Here is a 25,923-nt window from a genome sequence, read left to right on the forward strand (position 1 = left end):
GGGTATCCTCGCTCTCCGTCGCCGCCATAATGATGACGACGAAGGAGAGCGTCGGCCATGCAGGGGATCCCGGCACTGAGCAGTCATTCACCGATCGGACACCGAGGAGGCAGGTAAGGTCCCTCCCGGTGTCCTGTAAGCTGTTTGGGATTTCACCGCGGCGGTCCCAAACAGCCCGATTGAACAGCCGGGTTAGTGTTATTTTCGCTTCAGACGCGCCGGTCAGCTTTGATCGCCATGTCTGAAAGGTTAATACAGGGCATCACCGCAATCGGTGATGTCCTGTATTAGCCGCGGATCCCGGCAGTTGATGGCCGCAGGGACCGCCGCGATAGGGGTGTATTCGCCTTATAAGATGCACCAACTTTTCCCCCCAGTTTTGGGGAAGAAAAAGTGCGTCTTATACGGCGAAAAATACGGTATTTTTATGCTTGTCTACAAAAAACAGAAGAGGATTATTTTTGTAGGTAATCTGCTGACTAGATAGCGTGAACAACACCAAAGGGACAATTCTCAGCAAAATCACTCGCAAAGGAAGTCCGGGAGAATGTGAATAGCATAGTTCCTATTAAAGTGACTAGAACAAAGGAAAGTGCTCCATAGTGTGATAACGTAGATGGAAATGAAAAGATGAACAGTTGTTCAGGTGCTCACCATTGGTGGTTGTACTGAACCACGTACAACAATGGTAAAGGAAATAGAGATGGTGATCTCTCAGATCCGGCAGCCGCTCCTGGGAAAAAACAGCATTCACACAAAGACCTCCAAGGAAACCACAGGATCAAGCAAGGCACGTGGCTCTCGTGTAGAGTAAAAAGGTTTATTACCCACAATGCAACGTGTTTCGCGGAAGACCGCTTCATCAGGCATCCTGATGCCTGATGAAGCGGTCCTCCGCGAAACGTGTTGCATTGTGGGTAATAAACCTTTTTACTCTACACGAGACCCACGCGCCTTGCTTGATCCTGTGGTTTCCTTGGAGGTCTTTGTATTAAAGTGACTGGGAGTTACACAAATTGCGCAACTTCCCCGCTTCAGCTGCTTTTTGGCTTTCCTGACCACCTCCAGCTGCTGTAAACAGGCCGGAGGGGGCCAAAAAAAGCCAATGGACGAGATAGGCTCTGGCCTCCTGGTACTTGGCACACCAGGATGTACAGGTACGTCCTGAGTGCTGTTCAGACTATGAAATGAGCGCTGGGGCTATCAGCAGCCAGGGACCACCAGTAATGGCGGACATCAGCAATTACACTGATGCCCCTATTAAGGGGGTACTCCGCTGCTCAGCGTTTGGAACAAACTGTTAAGAACGCTGGAGCCGGGAGCTCGTGACGTCATAGCCCCGCCCCTTCATGACGTCACTCCCCCACCCCCCCAATGCAAGTCTATGGGAGGGGGGGGGGGGGTGACAGCCGTCAGGCCCCATCCCATAGACTTGCATTGAGGGGACGGGGCGTGATGTCACGAAGGGGCGGGGCTATGACGTCACAAGCTCCCGGCTCCAGCGTTCGGAACAGTTTGTTCCAAACGCTGAGCAGCGGCGTACCCTTTTGACCCACAATACTGATCAAGGCATCTGAAGTATTAAGATGTCAAGATGGCCGTCACTTACCAGCTCCATGGCAGCTCCCGCGATCCTATTTTACGGCCTGCTCTTTTATGGTCTGCCTTCTGCCTTCTTCAGACCATAGAAATAGATTGCAGATAACACTGATCTGTATATATGCAATCAAAGTAATATAACAAATAAAAAAAGTAAAAAAAGATTAATAAAAATGAATAATAGTCCCTCCCGCCGTAAAAAAAAATTAGACCCCCCCCCCCCATTTCACATTTTACACAATAAATAAATAAATATATTTAGTATTTCCACGCAGAAATGTCCAACCTTTTAAAACATGTTTATTATCCCTCACGGTTAACGGCGTAAACATAAAAATAACAAATACCAAAGTTCAAAATTGCAGATTTTTGGTGATAGCCCCTCACAGAAAAAAAAGGAATAAAAAGTGATCGAAATGTCAGACATACACAAAAGTGGTACCGATAAAAACTCCAGATTCCGGCACAATACAGCCCTGTATACGAGAAAATGAGAGAATGATAGGGGTTAGAATAGGGCAATTTTAAACAGTACACTAAAAGGAAAGCGTGTAACCATGGGTTTCATATTGACCCACAGAATAAAAAAACATATGTTTTACCGTAAAATGCACTGTGTAACAACAACCCCCCCCAAAAGTTGCAAAGTTGTGGTTCTCTTTTCAATTTCCCCCCACAAATAATCTTTTTTTGATTGTGACATATATTTTATGGTAAAATAAAAGGTGTCTTTACAAAGTACAATCGGTCACGCAAAGAACAAGCCATAATATGGGTCTGAGGATAGAAAAAAATATTATTATTATTATTATTATGGCTCTTACAAGGCAGGGAGAAAAAAAAACGAAAATGCTAAAATAAAAATGAGCAGAGGGGGAGCTGTATACTGCACAGGGATTCTTACATCTCTCATTAAAGGGGTATTCCAGTAAAAAAAAAAAAAAAAAAAATATTGATATTAACTGGCTCCAGAAAGTTAAACAGATTTGTAAATTACTTCTATTAAAAAAACTCTTAATCCTACCAGTACTTATCAGCTGCTAAGGTTGATTTGTTCTTTTCTGTCTGACCACAGTGTTCTCTGCTGACACCTCTGTCTGTCTCAGGAATTGTATAGAATAGGAGAGGTTTGATAGGGGGATTTGCTCCTACTCTGGACAGTTCCTGAGACAGACAGAGGTGTCAGCAGAGAGCACTGGTATCAGACAGAAAAGAACAACTCAACTACAGCAGCTGATATGTACTGGAAGGATTAAGATTTTTTAAATAGAAGTCATTTACAAATCTGTTTAACTTTCTGGAGCCTGTTGATATGAAAAAATGTATGTTTTTCACTGGAGTACCCCTTTAAATACAATACTAAATTAATACCAACACAAGTGGTTGCATATGTACAATAAAATATATATTTACTGGGGATAAGGCTGGGTTCACATCACGTTTTTGCCATACTGTTTTCAATTTGTTTTTCTAAAGAAAACCGTATGGGAAAAAAACGGATGGAACAGTATGGGGAAAAAAGTAAACCGTATGTGTTTTTAAACTGTATACTGTTTTTAAAAGTGCATACAGTTCCGTCAGTTTTTATTTAAAAAAAACATAAGTTTTTGATAATTTTGTCCATTTTTAATGGGAGGGGTTGGGACTTTAGGATGCAAATGCGCATGTGCAATGTAAAAACCGTATACGGTTTCCCGTATGGAACCGTATACCACGGTTTTGACTCCGGTTTAAAAACCGTACTGCAATCGCATACGTTTTTTTAACATGGATGTCAATGGGAAACGCACATGTATACGGTTCCATACGGGAAACCGTATACATTTTTTATATTGCACATGTGCATGTGCATCCTAAAGTCCCCACCCAACACCCCTCCCATTAAAAATGGGCAAAATTATCAAAAACTTATGTTTGTTTTTTTTTAAATAAAAACTGACGGAACTGTATGCACTTTTAAAAACAGTATACGGTTTAAAAAGCATACTGTTTACTTTTTTCCATACTGTTCCATCCGTTTTTTTTTGCCATACGGTTTTCTTTAGAAAAACGGATTGAAAACAGTATGGCAAAAACGTGATGTGAACCCAGCCTAACAAGGGTGACAGCAATGTTTACAGCCATATAAAATGTTAGATACTTTACATGTTTTTCTTGCTTTTACAAGGTTTTCTTTCCTTCCCAGCACCGTGCACGCCCGCCGACATAGAAACCAACATAGACTGCTCCTCACCGGACCTTGTGAATGTTACCTGGTCTCCTAGCAGAGGAGCACAATCCTACGTGGTCGTTGCCAAAGGGAACAATGGCCACACGCTGTCGTGTAATACAACTACCAGTATGTGTGTTATCCAAGGAGCGCGCTGTGGATATACTTATTCGGTATCGGTTACAGCCTGGAATATATACTGCAGCAGTAACGCCTCCACCGAAGTTACTACTGAAACAGGTGAACACTTACCATCTAAGGACAAACAAAAATACATACCACCTTTTTGAGAAGACCACCCCATTACCAAGACCATATTTTGTGCGACAGATTTACAGTCCATCATTTATGATGCCCAGTGACCACTTTTTAATGCAATTTTGGGTGGTCTTCTCAAAGGGGTGGTCTTGTATTGTCTGAATTTAAAATGGTACTCCGGTGGAAAACTTATAATTTTTTTTTTTTTTTAATCAACTGGTGCCGGAAAGTTAAACAGATTTGTAAATGATTTCTATTAAAAAATGTTAATCCGTCCAGTACTTATTAGCTGCTGAATACTACAGAGGAAATTATTTTCTTTTTGGAACACAGAGCTCTCTGCTGACATCACGAGCACTGTGCTCTCTGCTGACATCTCTGCCCATTTTAAGAACTGTCCAGAGTGGGAGAAAATCCCCATAGCAAACATACGCTGCTCTGGACAGTTCCTAAAATGGACAGAGATGTCAGCAGAGAGCACTGTGCACGTGATGTCAGCAGAGAGCTCTGTGTTCCAAAAAGAAAAGAATTTCCTCTGTAGTATTCAGCAGCTAATAAGTACTGGAAGGATTAAGATTTTTTTAATAGAAGCGATTTACAAATATTTTTAACTTTCTGGCACCAGGTGATTTAAGTAAAAAAAAAAAGTTTTCCACCGGAGTACCCCTTTAACATGGATCTGGACTTAAGAATTTTCTTTACTATAATGCAGATTGCTGGTTTTCTTTAACCCCTTGCTATGCTAAGCGCTATGCACTGGCCCAGCAAGAAAAGGAAAGAGTTAACAGCGCTATAAAGGGTTGTATACTGTATACAGTGAGCAGAAGTTTACTTGCTCATCTTCGTTCATGGTCCGGTGTAGCCCCGCCTCTAGTGATGACATCACTAGGAGCGGGACTACAGACAGAAACGGGGGTGGCAAGTGATGCTCTGTTTAAAAAAGGCATGTTAAAAATGTATAATGTGAACGGACATTTTTTGGCCATGTTTCTCAAACAGATAGCCTCCAACTGGTGCAAAACTACAACTCCCAGCATTCCCAGACAGCGAAAGGCTTACCTACATAGATGCTGAAACTATTGTTTTTTTTTGCCTGAAAAAAGGCTATTGTCTAAGCCAGTGTTCCCCAACCAGGGTGCCACCAGCTGTGTCAAAATTACAACTCCCAGCATGCCCACACAGCCAAAGGCTGTGCGGGCATGCTGAGAGTTGTAGTTTTGCCACAGCTGGAGGCACCCTGGTTGGGGAACACTGGTCTAAGCCCAAAACATTCAGGAAATTTAGGTCTTTAAGGGTTTCTTATTGACTCCCTGCCAACATCTGCCCACTGCAAAAAAAATGCTGTGCGGCAGTGTTGGCTTTTTTTTGGCCCAAAGAATTTTGCCTTAAAAGGGCACTCCACCCTTAGACATCTTATCCCCTATCCAAAGGATAGGGGATAAGATGTCTGATCGCAGGGGGACCCCCGCGATCTCTCCTGCTGCACTTGGTGTTCGTTTAGAGTGTTGGGTGCTGCGCCGGAGGCTCGTGATGTCACGGTCAAACCCCCTCAATGCAAGTCTATGGGAGTGGGTGTGAGGGCCGTCACGCCCCCTCCCAAAGACTTGCATTGTGGGGGCAGGGCCGTGACATCAGGAGTGGGGCGTGGCCATGAGGTCACAAGCCTCATACCCGCATCGCCAGTCATCTGGCACGGAGCGAAGTTGGCTCCGTGCACCGGATGTCTGGGGTGCTGCAGCTGAGATCCCCTTTGGATGAGGGATAAGATGTCTAGGGGCGGAGTACCCCTTTAAAGGGGTACTCCAGTGGAAAACTTTTCTTTTTTTTTTTTTAAATCAACTGATGCCAGAAAGTCAAAGATTTGTAAATTACTTCTATTAAAGAATCTTAATCCTTCCAGTACTTATTAGCTGCTGAATACTACATAGGAACACAGAGCTCTCTGCTGACATCATGAGCACAGTGCTCTCTGCTGACATCTCTGGCCATTTTAGAACTGTCCAGAGTAGGAGAAAATCCCCATGGCAAACATATGCTGCTCTGGACAGTTCCTAAAATGGACAGAGATGTCAGCAGAGAGCTCTGTGTTCCAAAAAGAAAATAATTTCCTCTGTAGTATTCAGCAGCTAATAAGTACTGGAAGGATTAAGATTTTTTAATAGAAGTAATTTAAAAATCTGTTTAACTTTCTGGCACCAGTAAATAAAAATAAAAAATAAATCCTTTAAGGCCATGTTCACAAAGACAAGTCTATTCTTTTTGCACACACCGGAACCAGGATTTTCGAGACTCTGCTGCAGCGGAATGTCCGTGCAGAAAATTCCGTCGGAATTCCCCACTGACATTTTGTCAAGGGAACATACCCTTATATATATCGACCCTCAATGTAAATATATCAGTATGCCCTTGAGGATTTCAGGGGTTATCCAGTATTAGAAAAAACTGATTTGGAAACTGATTTCTTCCAAAAACAGTGTCCTCAGGTTGTGTGCGGTATTACAACACCGCTACATTTACATAATTGGAGCTAAGCTGCAATACCACACACAACCTGAGGATAAGAGTGGTGCTGCTCCTGGTAAAAACCATCATGTTTTTCTAATCCTGGCTAACTCCTTTATGGCTAAGTTTTCAAAAACGCCAATAAAAACGCCCATTCTGCCGCATGGCATTTTTTCAGTGAAAAGTCAATAAGAAAATGCAAAATGCCTTTTCCACTTGGTGTTTTTCAGTTTGGTGTTTTTTTTTTTTTTATCCTTTTGGTGTTTTTTCACTTTTTCACATTTTCTTGATCCTTGGCAGTTTTTCAAAATCGCAGCATGTTGAGACTTTGGACTTTTTTTTCACTGAGATTGTGGTGTTTTTCTCCCATAGAAGTCTATGGGGGTGAAAAAAACGGCATGTAGGTTTTAACTTTGGCGTTTTTGCAGGCTGTTTTTATTCTTTTTTGGACTTCAGCGATCCAAAAAGGGATACAGTAGGGATGGAAAAAATTGTATTTAACGACATTTATATTTTTTAGAACGAGATTTTTATAAATTTTTTAAACAGGAACCAATTTATGTGGGCGGGCAGGGATATAAAAATATAGCAATATTTAAAATGTATAAGGGGGTCATTTAATTGTAAAAATAATATATTTGTTATAATTAACTTTGTAAAACTTTTTATTAGTAATCTATTTTAATTACCGTATGTGTTTAATAAAGTGTGTGTATTTTTTACTTTTTTTTCTTCATTTTAAAAAATTTTTTAGGTACTACTACTCCCAGCATGGAACAGACTGTTCCATGCTGGGAGCTGTGGTACCTGCATTATTGACAGATCGCAACAGGTGTCACTTCTGACACCCATTGCGATCCTCCTGTATAAGCTATGGAAGTGGGTGGCACAGCTGCACTTCTCCGCTCCCCTGCCCGGCACTGTACTTCTCTGTGGTGCGAAGTTCTCTTCATATCACTGATTCATATTTGCCTTTCAGAGTGGTGATTGGCCGGATGGTGCCAGCCAATCACCACTCTGAGCTACATATATGATTCTGTGATGTGAAGAGAACTTCACACCACAGAGGAGTACAGTGCCGGGCAGGGGAGCGGAGAAGTGCAGCTGTGCCACCCACTTCTATAGCTTATACAGGAGGATCGCAATGGGTGTCAGAAGTGACACCCAGAACGATCTGTCTATTAGTTCAGATACTACTACTCCCAGCATGGAACAGTCTGTACCTAAAAATTTTTTTAAAAAAGGTAAAAAAAAACACAGACACTTTATTAAACACATAATTAAAATTAATTACTAATAAAAAGTTTCACAAAATAAATTATAAAAAATCCATTATTTTTACAATTAAATGACCCCTTTATACATTTTTTATATTGTCGGCTCCATTTTTAGGTCCCTGCCCGCCTACATAAATTGGTCCCTGCTTAAAAAAAAAGCCGTCACGCCCCCTCCCAAAGACTTGCATTGAGGGGGCATGGTGTGACATCATCGGGGGGGGGGGGGGAGCTATGATGTCACGGCTCCAGCGTTCGGAACAGTTTGTTCCAAATGCTGAGCAGCGGAGTACCCCTTTAAGAATCTGGAATGGAATTAACTTCTGGGGAACAACTGGATGGATTCAGACACTAGACAGTATTAGATGATATATTCTTATTCTTCGAGGGCTTCTTCCACATAAATATATACAAGGATAACAAACTCTATAGAAAGGTATAAAAGGTATCACATATAATTTAGTTCTGCTTAATGTTTGCAAAAAAGATTTTTTTTTTAACCTAGTTCTGTTCCATCTCACTGCACGAGTTACAAGCAAACGCAGATCTTTTTCCTGCTTCGACTGATCCTAAATACAACACATAACTAATTTACTATAATCTTACTATGATGCAGCTACTGTTACCTATTTACTTATGTTTGTGGCCTATACGCAGTTCCATGCACTCCGAATATAAAGGAGGTGACCATCGACTGTTTGACCTATGAAGCCCTGTTGTCCTGGAATGAAAACAACACTTACGCAGGCTATGATACAGCAGTCGCCATTGACCCCTCTGGGAACGAGCTCATCTGTGGTGGCTTTTCTACCTCTTGTCTAATCTCAGACCTGGAGTGTGGACTGGAGTACAGCTTTCATGTGTATTCTTCCACCCGGAGATGCAGGTCACTGAACAGCGCAGTGTACAAATCCATGACAGGTCAGTACTGAAGGTATTTTGTAATAATATTTTTGTTACCATATGTCCAAGGGCATGTCCGTGCCAAAGAGTCAGCAAATTAATTGATGCGGGGAATGACCAATGGGTTATGGAAAGTAAAGGGAAATAAACAAGAGAACCTTCTGTCCTGAGGGGCAAAATCAGACACCCATTGAGTTAGGGCCGGTTCACACTACGATTTGACAATACGGGAACCGGATACGGCTAGGTAGAGCGAAAACCGGGCGCTCGCGTATCCCAGCCGGACCCAGCCCGTATGTAATGCATTTCAATGAGTCAACCGGAGTCAAACGCTGACTCTGGTCGGCTCATTTTTTCCCTGTATACGGTTCTCTAACCGGACCTAAAACCATGGTATACCACTGTTTTAGGCCCAGTCAGAAAATCGTATACGGGGCAAAAATGAGCCGACTGGAATCAGTGTTTGATTCTGGTTGGCTCATTGAAATGAATGGGGTTCGTGCCAGATCCGTCTGGGATACGGGAGCGCCCGGTTTTCGCTCCCCCAAGCCCCCAAAATTGCTGTGGCAATTTTTTAATGAATCCTCAAAGAATATTGACTATGGGCTGACATTCATTTTAAAGCGTACCTGTCAGAATCCCCCCCCCCCCCCAAAAAAAAATGTAATTTGTCACCTTAGCCTGACAATTCACATCTGATTTCTATGCCTCTATCTCTTATGTTTATTATAAAAATCACTTTTCATTAGCTCAGTGTTAGAAATTCTCTGAGGAAGGGGGCGTGTCCTTCCTTGTGGTGGTGGGAGGTGATTGGTGAGTGGTGTGAGGGGGCGTTTCCCTCCCTTGTGGAGGTGGGGGGTGATTGGTGTGTCGTGTGAGGGGGCGTGTCCCTCCTTTGTGGTGGTGGGAGGTGATTGGTGTGTGGTGTGAGGGGGCGTGTCCCTCCCTTGTGGAGGTGGGAGGTGATTGGTGAGTGGTGTGACGGGGTGTGTCCCTCCCTTGTGGTGGTGTCAGGCGATTGGTGTGTGGTGTGAGGGGGTGCGTCCCTCCCTTGTGGTGGTGGGGGGTGATTGGTGTGTGGTGTGAGGGGGCGTGTCCCTCCCTTGTGGTGGTGGGAGGTGATTGGTGTGTGGTGTGAGGGGGCGTGTCCCTTCCTTGTGGAGGTGGGATGTGATTGGTGTATCTGCTCATGCAGCCTTGTTCATGAGTCCTCTCTTGTCCATGACTCATGGACAAGCTGATGCTGCTGCAGGACTGGTTAGTGTCCCAGTAGGTATGGAGACCCCTAGCGGTGGGATTTTCAGGAGCTGTTTTCTTTATTAAACAACCATATCACAAAAGGTATTTCATTTTCATCAGTAACAACATATAAAAAGTTTTTGGATCTGACAGTGCCAGTGATTTTACCCAATAGAATGCCTTTAGGGTGTGCATACATTAAAGTAACTAAACAAAAAGAATATAGTACTCAATAAGTATAGGTGCGCAATACTTAGAGGAAAGGCTACAAGTAGCAATTATGATTTAACCATGCATACACTACATTCTATATATAATATACATAAATTTACCATATGAAATATTAGGAGGCACATTTTGATATTAACCACTAATCCATATGCACCAATGGTATTATGTTTATTTTAAATACAGCTCCATGTCAGCCCAGAAATATCACAACAAACGTGCAATGTGAAAACAACGATGCTTTGATATCATGGACAGAGAGCAGAGGCGCCATATACTATTTGGCCACACTGTCTGGAAATGGGACAATCTCTAGTTGCAATACTACTACTACAAACTGCTCGTACCTGAGTTTGCAATGTGGACAAACCTACAATGTGTCAGTAATGGCTGTAAATGACAAGTGTGACAGTGTACTTTCCCCTTTGAGCACGTTCGAAACAGGTAAGTATGAGTAGGCAATCTTTATCAAAGGGTCGGGAATTCTGAGTTATCAGAGGGTGGGTCTTCATTCATAACCTCCAGGACACCCTGGGAACAAATTATAGTTGGGAAGATCCACATAACAAATCAAGACTGTCCAAAGCCAACACCACCAAGGGTGTATGTACCAAACAGACAAACCATGTGACTGCCGTGGGGCCCTTGGAGAGAGAGAGAGGGCCCAGCCATTGTTGGTCCTTTTGCTTTGTCTACTGGTAAAAAAAAAAAACTATGCAAGGCCTCTCTCCAAGGGAACTAAATTGTCAACAAATAAAAAGAGGGGGTATTGACCAATGGGTCATCAAAAGCAACTAAACAACAGAGATTTTGGGGGGAAATCAGATGCCATATTAGGAGGTCTATTTCAGCATTTGCTATCGGCCCCTTTTTATCTATGTACACCACTGAACCCCTTTTTTTCTGAAGATTAACGTTGTCATCAATGGACCGGAAAAGGTCACGTGTTTCCTTACAGAGGTTTTATATGGCCCTACCCTTTATAAAAATACTTGGGCTTGGATTATGTATGAGTTTTATGACCCAAGATTGGCATAAGGATAAGTTATTTTCTGAACTTACCATTCCCAAGCACTGACATTACCATAAAATTCATTTATGTCAAATGTTTGTTCCAGTGGTAGCAAAATTTGCTATTTACCCAAATTTGCCATATGCCATACAGAAATTTTACGTAGCAATAACCGAGGTTGGATGTGAAAATATCTCCGCAGATCAGATGATTTTTGTAATCGCTTCATTTGGTTACTTCCCCCATCTACTCCATACCATTTACAATTTTTACTATTTTGCTCTTTTTATCAAGCTCCATGCCAGCCGCAAGGTTTGATCACCGATCTTGACTGCAGTAGCCAAATTGCATCCATGTCCTGGGAAGTGAGCGATGGAGCCCAAGGTTATACCGTATTCATTGAAGACACGGATGGGGCGGTATCTCCATATACACCTAGTACCTTCTTTCGCTCAGATGTACTAGCCTGTGGCCGGACTTACATGTTTTCTGTGGTGGCTATCGGGGGAACGTGTAACAGCTCAAGGAGTCTTACCATGCGTGAATACTCAGGTACTGAAGTACGGCTTGTGAGAAATATCAATGGGTGAAACTGGACAATTTTTTGCTTGTTTGGCTTATTTTAGATGGTATATAATTTCCAACAGTTTGATTTTGCTAGGGCAGACAGGAACTGGCCCAGATGAATGAGTGTGGTTTCAGTAAATCCTGCCAAAATGTGTGTGTCATGGGGAAGCACCCGAGTTGTTCTAAGGCATTTCCTAAAGGCCTTAGGAAATCTTGACCAAGTGTACATGATGAGTAAAGGGAATTAGGCCACTGTTAGACACCATTGGTGGTGGCTTATCTCCCCTGAGAACAAAAGGATGGGGCATGCTAAAAACCAAAATGTCCTTTCCATCTTTTTACTAACATCGCGGGGAGTTAAGACCACCCCTCCCTCCGAAATTATCGGGCTTAGCCATTGTGTACGAGCATCTTTAGTGTATTGACCTGTTTTTGTCTGTGAACTTCCATTTATTGCAACTGCAGATATTCAGACCTCCACCAATCTCAAGAACTAACCTGGAGAGGTGCTTGGCTAAGCCCTTTTCTTCCCATCTCTCTCCTTTAGGATCCTATAGAAAGTTTCTTATGCAGCAAACGGTCAGGTGGGGAAAAAAGCGCTAAGCCAAGTGCTTCTCCTGGTTGGTTCTGGCAATCAGTCGGGTCTGAATACCTATATCTGACTGATCACATTTTTTGACATGTCTCTATGACTTGTCAAAAGTTTTTGTAAGTTAGAGTTGCACTTTAATCAAAAATTAAAGGGGGTTTCTAATCCTTCTTTTTATTACTGGCCTGTCTTCAGGATAGGCAGTCTATAACTGGTAAGTGGGGGTCCAATAGGCAGTCAATATCTGGTCAGTGCAGGTCCAATAGGCAGTCAATATCTGGTAAGTGGGGGTCCAATCGGCAGTCAATATCTGGTAAGTGGGGGTCTAATCGGCAGTCAATATCTGCTCAGTGCAGGTCCAGTAGGCAGTCAATATCTGGTAATAGGGGGTTCAATCAGCAGTCAATATCTGGTAAGAGGGGGTCCAATGGGCAGTCAATATCTGGTCAGTGCAGGTCCAATAGGCAGTCAATATCTGGTTAGTGAAGGTCCAGTAGGCAATCGATATCTGGTAATAGGGGGTCCAATCGGCAATCAATATCTGGTAAGTGGGGGTCCAATCGGCAGTCAATATCTGGTAAGTGGGGGTCCAATCGGCAGTCAATATCTGGTAATAGGGGGTCCAATCGGCAGTCAATATCTGGTCAGTGCAGGTCCAATAGGCAGTCAATATCTGGTAAGTGGGGGTCCAATCGACAGTCAATATCTGGTCATTGGGGGTCTAATTGGCAATCAATATCTCGTCAGTGGAGGTCCAGTAGGCAGTAAATGTCTGGTAAAAGGGGGTTCAATCGGCAGTCAATATCTGGTAAGTGGGGGTCCAATCGGCAGTCAATATCTGGTCAGTGCAGGTCCAGTAGGCAGTCAATATCTGGTAAGTGGGGGTCCAATCGGTAGTCAATATCTGGTAAGTGCAGGTCCAGTAGGCAGTCAATATCTGGTAAGTGGGGGTCCAATCGGTAGTCAATATCTGGTAAGTGCAGGTCCAATAGGCAGTCAATATCTGGTTAGTGAAGGTCCAGTAGGCAATCGATATCTGGTAATAGGGGGTCCAATCGGCAATCAATATCTGGTAAGTGGGGGTCCAATCGGCAGTCAATATCTGGTAAGTGGGGGTCCAATCGGCAGTCAATATCTGGTAATAGGGGGTCCAATCGGCAGTCAATATCTGGTCAGTGCAGGTCCAATAGGCAGTCAATATCTGGTAAGTGGGGGTCCAATCGACAGTCAATATCTGGTCATTGGGGGTCTAATCGGCAATCAATATCTCGTCAGTGGAGGTCCAGTAGGCAGTAAATGTCTGGTAAAAGGGGGTTCAATCGGCAGTCAATATCTGGTAAGTGGGGGTCCAATCGGCAGTCAATATCTGGTCAGTGCAGGTCCAGTAGGCAGTCAATATCTGGTAAGTGGGGGTCCAATCGGTAGTCAATATCTGGTAAGTGCAGGTCCAGTAGGCAGTCAATATCTGGTAAGTGGGGGTCCAATCGGTAGTCAATATCTGGTAAGTGCAGGTCCAAATCAGCTGTTTGACAGTGAAAAGAGATGAATGCCATACACTGTATAGCGGTTGTGCTAAGTTACTGCAGCTCAACTCACATTTACTTCAATGTGCCACTAAACATGGCCACTAAACAATGCCTGGCGCTGTCTTCTTTTCAGTCTATGTTCTCTGTATATGCAGGTGACGCAGCTCTGGCAAACAGGAAACTGAGGATAGGATAACAATAAAAAAAAGAAAGTCCTGGAAATCCCCTTTAATTACAAGAAACATTTCCTTTAAAGTATTTTTATTACTGAAATTGAAATAGTGATTGTAACCCTTAAATTGTGTGATAGTATTTTTTTTTTTAAATATGTTATTTAAAAGGAAATTATATAATGGAATAATATTTAACTATTTTAATGTTTTTATTGGTTTTCCAGCTCCTTGTGCTCCACTCAATGTCACATACATAAGAAATTGCCCGACTTCGATGGCTTCTGTTACATGGTCAGCAAGTGAAGGAGCTGTCATGTATTCTGTAATGGCCACCGCGGCTGGGGGATTGGAGACGTCCTGTAATAGCACCGACACCAGCTGCTGGCTCATGGGCTTAGACTGTGGATTGTCATATAATGTAAAAGTGGAAGCTGTAGGGCAGATGTGCGCCAGTAACACCAGCTCTTTAGTGGTTCTGAACACAGGTAAGCTCTACTATGAAATGACCATTAGAGAAGTGTTTTCCAAGTAGTGTGCCTCCAGCTGTAGCCAAACTACAACTCCCAAAATCACACTGAATAGGTTTACATACACGGCTCTGGGCAGTAGCACACTGAATCGGTTTAGGTACAATGCTCTGGGCCAGTGTTTCCCAACCAGGGCGCCTCTAGCTTTTGCAAAACTACAACTCCTAGCATGCCCAGACAGCCGAAGGCTGTCTGGGCATGCTGGGAGTTGTAGCTTTGCAACAGCTGGAGGCACCCTGGTTGGGAAACACTGCTCTGGGCAGTATCGGACACAATAGGCTGCAGGCTATATCACACATAATTGGCTGCAGGCTGTATCACACATAATAGGCTGCAGGCTATATCACACATAAAAGGCTGCAGGCTGTATCACACATAATAGGCTGCAAGCTGTATCACACATAATAGGCTGAAGGCAGTATCACATAATAGGCTGCAGGCAGTATCACACATAATAGGCTGCAGGCAGTATCACACATAATAGGCTGCAGGCAGTATCACACATAATAGGCTCCAGGCAGTATCACATCAGTGCTCAGACCCCTAGCAATCACTATATAGAACCAGGAGAAGCGTATGTCTGTGCACCTCACTCCTTGGCTCACTGCTAATCGGGTCTTGCTGCAGGAGATGGGCTGCATTGTAAGTCTACGGAACTGTCTCATGCAGCAACATAGGGAGCACAGTGAGCCAAGGAAAGCAGCATCAGCTGCACACTTCTCCCGGCTATATCAAACAATCTGTGGGGGTCTGAACAACCAGATCTCGACAGATCAAGACTTTAGACATGTCTGTGTGACTTGTCAAAAGTCTTTTTTTCAGTGACAGGAACAGTTTAATGCTCTTACAGGCAATGGTTTTATCATTACTATATTTAGCTCAGATGTTGCTTGTTGGTTGCAGCCCCTTGTCTACCACAGAATGCAGCAGTAAAGGTTAACTGTGCAAACAACTCGGCCGTGTTATCCTGGGAGGAAAGCAGAGGGGCCGTGGACTATGTTGCCACAGTGAAGCATGATGAGGACTTGGTACACTCCTGTGACACTGAAGGAACAAGCTGTATGGTCCCAGATCTAACTTGTGGAGCTTCTTATTCCTTCTCTGTGGTGGCTAAAGACGTGGAATGCAACAGTTCACATACTACACCCATTGGTTTTGGTGCAGGTACATTTTTTTGTATACTTATTGATTGTAGTACGTGCATCCGACTGCTGGGGCCCCACACAATCTCCTGTACATTGCCCATCTTACCTACTTGTCCCCCCCTTCTTGGACAGACAAATGATGGCGCTCTCAGACAATCACCGGCTGAGAAAATAGCTGCAGCCAGTGATTAATCAAAACTCATCCCTTAAGAGTCCCTGAGTCCCAGGGTAATAGTATAATTACAGAACCCTTCGGGGGAGACCCCCCCCCCCCCCCCCTACGGGAAAAAAGCCCTTTCTCTAGGAACTATAAGTATTCTTATACTTAAGATATTATTAAAACTATTAGTGATCTTCCTGAAATGGACTGTCCTTAGGATGGCTGTTACTTCAACTCTAACAGGTGTATAATTGGTGGATAAATAACGTAACAATTATTTGGCGGTCTCTCACACCATTCCCTATCCGAGCGGGTCTCTTGCTCGCTCTCTTTATATTAGATCACACCAGCTCTTTCTTCCCTATATATCCCTTTCCTTGGAGTCACATTATTCCTAAAGATCACTGTCTAAAACCTATCATCAGCTTCCCCGATGTTTCGCCAGAGCACTGGCTTTGTCAAGGGTTTGTGAGGCTTCCAGCCAGTGAATGGCCAAGCAGGCCGCCCCTTGCGTTCATCTAGGAAGGTGGGGGATGCTTTGCTCCGAGAACGTGTACAGAAAGTGTTTAAAAAGTTCAGTTCCCCGAAGTACCCCTTTAATGGTAATGCCACAGAATTTGTCTTTGTTGTTGTGGTGCTCAGTAGGGTTGGCAGAGGAGGTCCTCATGGGCATAGTTTGAGAACTCTTGGTTTATTGTCTAGTTTACAGTACTTATACAAGCATGGCTTAAAGGGGTATTCAGAGTAAATTTTTACTTTTAAGGAGGAAACCTAAAAAAACATATACTTACTTTCCTGCAACCAACCCAATTCTCCTGTTGCGCAGTGCTTGCTGTGTTTTGGGATGGCACATGCGCTGCTCACACAGCCAATTACTGGGCAGTACATGCGCCTATCTCCTTACTCTAAACTCAGAATGTGCTTTGCAATGGGACTGGCTGCTGGAGAATGGTGGTGAGAGTTAGCAAGGTAAATTTATGCTTTTTTAAGTTTACCCTTAAAGTAAAACTGACAGGCTGTTCACCACCAGCACTAAACCCAATAAACTGGGTTATAATGCCGGTAAAAAGCATTACATTGCGGCGTCACTTACCTGTATTAATTAAATATTGCAGTCGCATTGTGTAGCTCTGCATCCGAGCGCAGGCTCTCACGTCCTAGTGAATATTTTGAATATTTATTACGGAGGCGGGCCAGAGCGTGGATACGGAGGAGGCAGGGGAGCGCGGCAAGTCGGCTCCCCGACCTCCATTGTGCAGAGCTATGTAATGCAGCTGGAAGATAAAAGCGCTATAACTCCTGCAATACTTCATTCAAGTAAGTGACCCCCGCAATTTAATGCTGTTCACCTGCACTACTACCCTGTATATTTGGTTTAGTGCGGGTGAACAGCCTGTCAGTTTCCCTTTAAGCTGAGCACATTAAGTAAAAAAAAAAAATCAACTCGGAATACCCCTTTAAGAATAGTAATTCCTTTATATACATTTAAAATTGTATTTAACATCGCATTGTACCATAGTTTGTAAGGCTGAAAAGAAAACACCCATTTATCTACTGCAGCCTATTTTAACCTAGAGTATTGGTCCAGAGAAGGGGGGGGGGGGGGAGGGTAGAGGCAATTTTACACATTTTAGGGAGAAAACTTCCATCCCAACTCCAAATCTATCAATCAGGATAAATCCCTGGATCAGCAGAATCAAGTAACTCTTACTGGTAATATCCTTTCACTACCAAAATGTATCCAGGCCCCTTTAAAACTATCCTATCAAGTTCCTCCGGCAGAGAACTCCTTAGTCTCACTGCTCTTACAGTAAAGAATCCCCTTTCTCTAGGCCTGTACAAAGAAACACCTCTAGGTCTAGAGTGGTTTATCCCAACCAGTTTGCCTCCAGCTGTTGCAAGACTATATATATATATATATATATATATATATATATATATGCCCCAGATTAGAAACCCCTCTCTCACATATTATACCAACCAGTTCGCTTCTAGGTGTTGCAAAACTACAACTCCCAGTATGTCCAGACAGCCCTTTAAATTAAAATAAAAAATACTACTTGTAACATTGATAAAGAGGCTGGCTGGGCCTCGAAACGCGTCTGTTTCTGGTACTTAATAAATGGACCTTTAATCTACATATCACGTGCTGTGATTCTATACCACGGATTGCGCCAAAGACCTTGCATTTTCTGCACCTTATCCTTTATACTATGGCCCTTATGTAGTCATCTAGGGGGAGATTTATCAAAACCTGTGCAGAGGAAGAGGGGTACAGTTGCCCATGGCAACCAGTCAGATTACTACTTTCATTTTTCACAGGCCTCTTTAAAAACTGAAAGAAGCGATCTGATTGGTCGCTATGGACAACTGCCCCACACACTTTCTCCACACTGGTTTTGATAAATCGCCCCCCAAGTGTCTACATTCACATGCCCCACAAGTGTCCATGCTTAGATACGTAGGGATCCTATACTTGGTTGCCCACGTAGATGTGTCTCGGAAGGCACAATCGTGGTGTAAACACACTCTCATCCATTGGTGACAGTAATTTATTTTACTAATAGTTTAAAGAGGTTATCCAGGAAAAAACTTTGTTTTTAATTATATATCAACTGGCTCCAGAAAGTTAAACAGATTTGTAAATGACATATTAAAAAATCTTAATCCTTTCAGTACTTATGAGCTGCTGAAGTTGAGTTGTTCTTTTCTAAGTGCTGTCAGATGACACCTGTCTCGGGAACTGTCCAGAGTAGAAGTAAATCCCCATAGCAAACCTCTTCTACTCTGTGCAGTTCCCGAGACAAGCAGAGATGTCACCAGAGAGCAATGTTGCCAGACAGAAAAGAACAACTCAACTTCAGCAGCTGATAATTATTGGAAGGATTAAGATTTTTTAATAGAAGTAATTTACAAATCTGTTTAACTTTCTGGAGCCAGTAAAGATATATATATATATATATATATATATATATATATATATATATATATATATGTATATATATATATATATATGAAAGTTTTTTCCTGGAATACCCCCTTAATATAAAGTTTTTTCCTGGAATACCCCCTTAATATAAAGTTTTTTCCTGGAATACCCCCTTAATATAAATCCTCTGCAACTGAAAGACTTGTATTTCTTTTTCCTTTCTTATGATTATTTCCCACAGTTCCTTGTCCTCCAAGTGAAGTAGAGTCGTCCATTTACCGTGGGAGCGTGAAACCGCAGGAGGTGGAGGTAGCTTGGAACGAGAGTCACTGCGGCTCCGATTACATGGCCACAATTCAAGGACAAATAGGATATGATCCCGAATCTGCATTTGTTCTGAACTCGTACTGGACATCATACATGGACTTTTACATCCCTGTGCCGTGCAGTTCAGTTTATAATGTTACAGTAACTGCTCGGAACGCAGCAGGACCCAGTTATCCAACCGATCCCATAATAGGCTACACAGGTTTGTATGGCAAGATACATAGACGCTTACATGGTATATTTGTGGTGTAGCATTGTGCATATGAAACGGAGTAGATTAAATCAAATCTCCTTAAAGGGTAGGGGATAAGATGTCTGATCACGGGGGTCCTGCCGCTGGATCTACGTGCAGAACCTTTCAGAATGCTGGGTTTGGGCGGACGTGGTGTCACGCCACAGCCCCTCCATTCATGTCTATGGGAGGGGGGGTGACAGCCGTCACCCCCCCTCCCATAGACATGAATGCAGGGGGCGTGGCGTCAAGAACATGGCTGCCCAAATCCAGCGTTGTGAAAATAACTTTCAGAAGGCCGGGTGCTGCATGGAAGATCGCGGAGGGCCCCCCCCCCCCCCCCACCCCGTGATCGCACATCTTATCCCCTATTCTTTGTTCTTTGGATAGGGGATAAGATGTCCATGAATATCCGTACTCTGGAGGATTTTTTTTGGTTTAATTTTGAGCCCGCATTTTGTGACGTTGGTGGGCGGAGTCTCGTGTCGCTGCGCTGAGGCTGGAGTTTACATCAGGAAGGAAGACAGCGCAGCACCAACAGGCACATAAACAATAGTGAACCCCCCCCCCCAAAAAAAAAAAAAACACTGCTCGGTACATTACCCACCCCAAAATGTGCATGAAGCTGTATTACTATGGAGGTTTCTTTTTTTAAGGAAACATTTTAGTGCCACTTATGGATTATTTACGTAGTCTGTAAAAATTCTTACACAATTATTTTGTGCCTTATTCTATTTTAACACAACATTAATTTTAAAATGTAGTGGGTACACCAGCATGTACGTGTCCTAAAATTAACAAGGCGTGCAGTGTGTATTTTCAACCTTAAAATTAAGTTATTAGTTATATAATTATTTATTCTATAATTAACATTAATGTGTTGCATGATGCAGAACAAGAACAGTTGTTAAAGGGGTACTACGGGGGAAAACTTTTTTTTTTTTTTTTTTAAATCAACTGGTGCCAGAAAGTTCAACGGATTTGTAAATTACTTCTATTAAAAAATCTTAATCCTTCCAGTACTTATTGGCTACTCATTGGAAATTCTTTTCTTTTTGGAAAACAGAGCTCTCTGCTGACATCACCAGCACAGTGCTCTCTGCTGACATCTCTGTCCATTTTAAGAACTGTCCAGAGTAGGAGAAAATCCCCATAGAAAACATATGCTGCTCTGGACAGTTCCTAAAATGGACAGAGATGTCAGCAGAGAGCACTGTGGTCATGATGTCAGCAGAGAGCTCTGTGTTCCAAAAAGAAAAGAATTTCCTCTGTAGTATTCAGCAGCTAATAAGTACTGGAAGGATTGAGATTTTTTAATAGACGTAATTTACAAATCTGTTTAACTTTCTGGCACCAGTTGATTTAAAAAAAGAACGTTTTCCATCGGAGTACCCCTTTAAAGTGGGTGTTAATTTCCTTTTCTGCGGACGTATGCACTTTCTGTAAGCCAGGTTGGACCTGGAATACATATGCAACTCTTAAATGGAGATGCAACTTTTTTTCTTCATAAATAGCGACTATCGAATTTGAGAAATACACGACCGCTGCAAAGTAAAAAAAAAATAATAATAATAATTACTACGTGAGCAGATTTCAGAAATTTGCTTTGGAATAAGCAAAAATCTAAAAGTCGCAGCATGTATAGAAAAGTCGTACGTGCAACTTTTTTTACGCAAAAAAATCTACTACGGAGCTTGACAAATCTCCTCCTTCTAAATGTTTTTCTAAACAGAATATGAGAATTGTATGATTTTTAGATACATCCTACGTTTTAGATTAAATTCTTAGCGCATCAATAAACGTTCCATTACTCGCCGTAATCTGGTGCTGTTTTTTTTCCCCATAGCTCCTTGCACTCCCCAAATAAAACCACTTGAAGTAACAGAAGGAAGAATGTTGATTTCTTGGGAGCCGATCCCGTATGCAGATGAGTACCGAGTGCTGATGGCGGATAACACGACCATCGTCTGCACAACGCCAGGACTTTCCTGTCAGGTCAACCTCTCATACAACGCATTTCAGGTCATCGCTGTCAATGCAGCAGGACAAAGCCCTCCGGCGTACCTCTCAGGTAACATCCAAAACTTATTTATATATCCTACTGGTCCTTGGGACGGATTTATCAAGAAATACTGTATATAGGCAAAGGAACAGTTAAACAGTTGTCCATAGCAACCAATCAGATTCCAGCTTTCATTTTTCAGAGGCGTTTTAAAAAATTTAAGGGGAACTTCCCTGCCCCAGCATCCGGAACATTTTGTTCTCAATGTTGGGTGTGGGAGATTGTGATGTCATGACCACGCCCCCTCAATGCAAGCCTATGAGAGGGGGCGTGGTGACAGCCACGCCCCCTCCCATAGGCTTGCATTGAGGGGGCGTGGCAAGACGTCACGAGGGAGTGGCCGTGATGTCACGACCCCCATAGCCCACACCCAGCATTCGGAACAAAATGTTCCGGGCCGCTGGGGCAGTGGAGTACCCCTTTAAGACTGGAGACAGGTTGCAATGGGCAACTGCATCACTGCTCCTCCAATTTTTGAAAAATCTTCCCCCATAATGTGTTTATCCCTTGTAGTTGCTGATAGTAGTCCAGAGGAAAAGTTGCTGATTTGCCCATAGCAACCAATCAGATCGCTTCTTTCATTTTTCAGAGGCCTTTTCAAAAATGAAAGTGATCTGATTGGTTGCTATGGGCAACTCAGCAAATTTTCCGCTGGACAGGTTTTGATAAATCTCCCCCTTAGTGTGAAGATGGATGACTCATTGACTTCTGTGGGAGAGTGTTGGGGGCATCAAGTTGTCCTGGTGTCCCCATTAGCCAGAGAGCACCAAATCAGATTATAATTGGGAGAAGAAGTCAGATTGTACTACATGAGGCAAGCCATTCAACTTGCCTCATGGCAGAATTGCCCCTGTCAGGATCCAGGTACTGTGAGGATACTGGTGGTGGATCCTCTGTGTCAGTGGGGTGATGACGTGGGCCGTACCAGGGGAACAGAGTCTAAGGGGTTACTGATATTCACCAGAGCCCGCCGCAAAGCGGGATGGACTTGCAGCGGCAGGTAACTTCCAGGTCGTTCCACCCGATAATGACTCAACCTCTACTGACTGCTGAGATAGGCGCGGTACAAGGGATTAGGCAAGAGCAAGGTTGGACGTAGCAGAAGGTCAGGGCAGGCAGCAAGGATCATAGTCAGGGGCAACGGCAGGAGGTCTGGAACACTGGCTTGGGACATACAAGGAACGCTTTCACTGGCACAAGGCAACAAGATCCGGCAATACAGGGAAGGGGAAGTGAGGTGATATAGACCAGTGCACAGGTGGATTCACTAATTTGGGCCAGGTGCCAATCAGCGGCGCACTGGCCCTTTAAATCGCAGAGACCCGGCGCGCGCGCGCCCTAGAGAGCGGGGCCGCGCGCGTCGGGACTGAACCGACGGAGGCTGGTAAGGAGGCTGGGATGCGAACTGCGAGCGGGCGCGTCCCGCATGGCGGATCGCATCCCTGCTAGGGACACTATCGCAGCGCTCCCGGTCAGGGGGTCTGACCGGGGCGTTGCGAGCAGGTAAACGCTGCGAGCGCTCCGGGGAGGAGCGGGGACCCGGAGCGCTCGGCGTAACAGCCCCTGGTTGACTACACAGATTACTGCTGAGAAGAACAGGAATTTGCAGCCTATTACAAGACTAAGTGGCCAGAGTGAACACTGCAATTTTTGATAAATTTGGTTTAAGTGTAGTTATACCGTACTTTACTTTCTACTAAGTTGAGATTTTTTCCCTTTTCCAAATAAAGATATTGTAAAAAAAATAAAAAATAAACATACATATTTGGTATCACTGTGTGCAGAATTGTCAGAACTATTAAAATATATTGTTATTGATCACACAAAGTAAATGGTTTAAATTGGCGCAACACATGAACCCTATAATAGACACAAAAAAACAACAACGAAATAGTTAACCCCTTAAGGACGAGGCCCATTTTGGCCTTAAAGGGGTACTCCGCCCCCAGACATCTTATCCCCTAACCAAAGGATAGGGGAAAAGATGTCAGACCCCCGGGATCTCCTCTGCGGCACCGCTCTATCATTACTGCACAGAGCAAGTTCGCTCTGCACGTAATGACGGGCAATACAGGGGACGGAGCAGCGTGATGTCATGGCTCCGCCCCTCATGACATCACGGCCCGTCCCCTTAATACAAGCCTATGGCAGGGGGCGTGACGACCGCCACGCCCCCACCCATAGACTTGTATTGAGGGGGCGGGCCATGACGTCATGAGGGGCGGAGCCGTGACGTAACGATGCTCCGGGCCCTGTATTGCCCGTCATTACGTGCAGAGCGAACTCGCTCTGTGCAGTAATGATAGCGCGGTGCTGCAGAGGAGATCCCGGGGGTCTGACATCTTATCCCCTATCCTTTGATAGGGGATAAGATGTCTTGGGGCGGAGTACCCCTTTAAGGACCAGGCCAATTTTATGTTAACATTTTCGTTTTTTTCCTCCTCGCCTTCTAAAAATCCAAAACTCTTTTATATTTCCGTCCACAGACCCACATGAGGGCTTGTTTTTTTGTGTCACCAATTGTACTTTGTAATGACATCACTTATTTTACCATAAAATGTACGGCGCAACCAAAAAATTATTATTTATGTGGGGAAATTGAAAAGAAAACCGCAATTTAGCAAATTTTTTAAGGTTTTGTTTTCACACCGTACACTTTACGGTAAAAATGACGTGTTCTTTACTCTGCGGGTCAATATGATTAAAATGATACCCATGTTATATGCTTTTCTATAATTGTACCGCTTTAAATAAAATCTCAAACTATTTTAACAAAATTAGTATGTTTGAAATTGCCCTATTTTGACCACTTATAACTTTCTCATTTTTGCGTATATGGGGTGGCATGAAGGCTCATTTTTTGCGTTGTGATCTGTAGTTTTTATCAGTACCACTTTTGCTTATATTTTACTTTTTTATACATTTTTTATTTATATTTTTTGGAATAAAATGTGACAAAAAAGCAGCAATTTGGGCTTTTATTTATTTATTTTTAACGTTTACGCCCTTCACCATACGGGATGATTAACAATATATTTTGATAATTCATACTTTTACGCACGTGGTGATACCAAATATGTTTATTAATTATTTCTTTACGCTATTTTAGGGGTAAAATGGGGAAAACGGATGATTTACATATTTGTTGGGGGAGGGGATTTTTCACATTTTGTTACATTATTTTAAACTTTTTTTTTTTTCTTTTACACTTTAATAGTCCCTATAGGGGATTTATATCACTTGATTGCTAATACAGTTCAGTGCTATGCATAGGGCATAGCACTAATCAGTGTTATCGGTCATCTTCTGCTCTGGCCTGCTCAATCTCAGACCAGAGCAGGAGACCCCTGGAGACGGTGGAGGCAGGTGAGGGCATCGCTGCGGGCGATCCGATCATCCATTTAAAGTACCGCACTGCTGCAGAAGCCGTGATCTTTATTGATCACGGCATCTGAGGGGTTAATGGTGGGCATCAGCGTGATCGTACTCCGGCGCTAAGACATCTTATCCCCTATCCCGCTGGGGACCCCCATGATCTTGCACCCAGCACCCCGGTAGGATCAGTCCCCGGAGCGCGTTCACTCCGGGTCTGATTACTGGCGATCACGGGGATGGAGCATTGTGATGTCACGGCTCCGCCCCCGTGTTACATCATGCTCCGCCCCCTCAATGCAAGCCTATGGGAGGGGGCGTGATGCTGTCACGCCCCCTCCCATGGGCTTGCATTGAGGGGGCGGAGCGTGACATCACAATGCTCCGGCCCCGGTGGACTGATTCTAACTGGGTGCTGCGTGCAAGATCACGGGTGTCCCCAGCGGCAGAACCCTCGCGATCAGGCATCTTATCCCCTATACTTTGAATAGGAGATAAGATGTCTTAGCACTAGAGTACCCCTTTAATATTCCCTCTGCGGCATCCCACATAGATTTCCAAATCTGAATAATAAATTGCTTACCATTAATAATTAATTCCTTAACCATGGATTTTGTTTCTGTTATAGGTTACGGTGGAACGATGCGTTAATAATTCGCCAGTCGTCTTCCGGTGGAATCTTTTCTTTATTGCTGCTATGAAGAAAATCAATAAACTATTGTAACATCGGGACTACTTTTAAATTAGAATTGTTTTTATTAAAGTTTAATCTAATATTGTATAAAAAAAACAAAAACATTTCAATAAATTTTTCATTCTAGGCACGTGGTGGACTCTCTGTATGTTAAAGGGGTGCTCCGCTGCTCAGCGCTTGGAACAAACTATTCTGAATGCTGGAGTCGGCGCCAGGGGCTCGTGATGTCATAGCCCCGCCCCCTCAATGCATACCTTAGATGGGATGGAGTGTGATCCACACAGTGTGATATGGCAATCTTTGGTTGTGCGACCCCTGTTGCGGCCAAAGAGTGTTGTGTGAGTGTTGAGTGTTGAGCGCCTGTTAGGCTGGTACAAAATCACTAATTAGACTATA

The 25,923-nt window shown here is 43.5% G+C and overlaps 1 protein-coding gene across 7 annotated transcripts in view; it reads left to right on the forward strand.

Moving 5' to 3' along the window:
- The window catches only part of LOC130275479 (uncharacterized), a 157,579-nt gene extending 131,930 nt beyond the window's left edge, over positions 1 to 25,649 (forward strand). For all 7 annotated transcript variants that reach the window (XM_056523510.1, XM_056523512.1, XM_056523513.1 and 4 more), the window contains 9 exons: positions 3,785 to 4,048; positions 8,500 to 8,763; positions 10,399 to 10,656; positions 11,519 to 11,776; positions 14,304 to 14,564; positions 15,510 to 15,770; positions 19,082 to 19,369; positions 21,246 to 21,470; positions 25,462 to 25,649. In XM_056523510.1, coding sequence (XP_056379485.1) covers positions 3,785 to 4,048; positions 8,500 to 8,763; positions 10,399 to 10,656; positions 11,519 to 11,776; positions 14,304 to 14,564; positions 15,510 to 15,770; positions 19,082 to 19,369; positions 21,246 to 21,470; positions 25,462 to 25,484 — 2,102 coding nt within the window. In that variant the 3' untranslated portion in view covers positions 25,485 to 25,649. The remainder of the gene's footprint in view (positions 1 to 3,784; positions 4,049 to 8,499; positions 8,764 to 10,398; positions 10,657 to 11,518; positions 11,777 to 14,303; positions 14,565 to 15,509; positions 15,771 to 19,081; positions 19,370 to 21,245; positions 21,471 to 25,461) is intronic.
- The last annotated feature ends 274 nt before the right edge of the window (positions 25,650 to 25,923 follow it).

The sequence above is a fragment of the Hyla sarda genome, chromosome 6 (genome assembly GCF_029499605.1).
Source record: "Hyla sarda isolate aHylSar1 chromosome 6, aHylSar1.hap1, whole genome shotgun sequence".
Classification (NCBI taxonomy): domain Eukaryota; kingdom Metazoa; phylum Chordata; class Amphibia; order Anura; family Hylidae; genus Hyla; species Hyla sarda.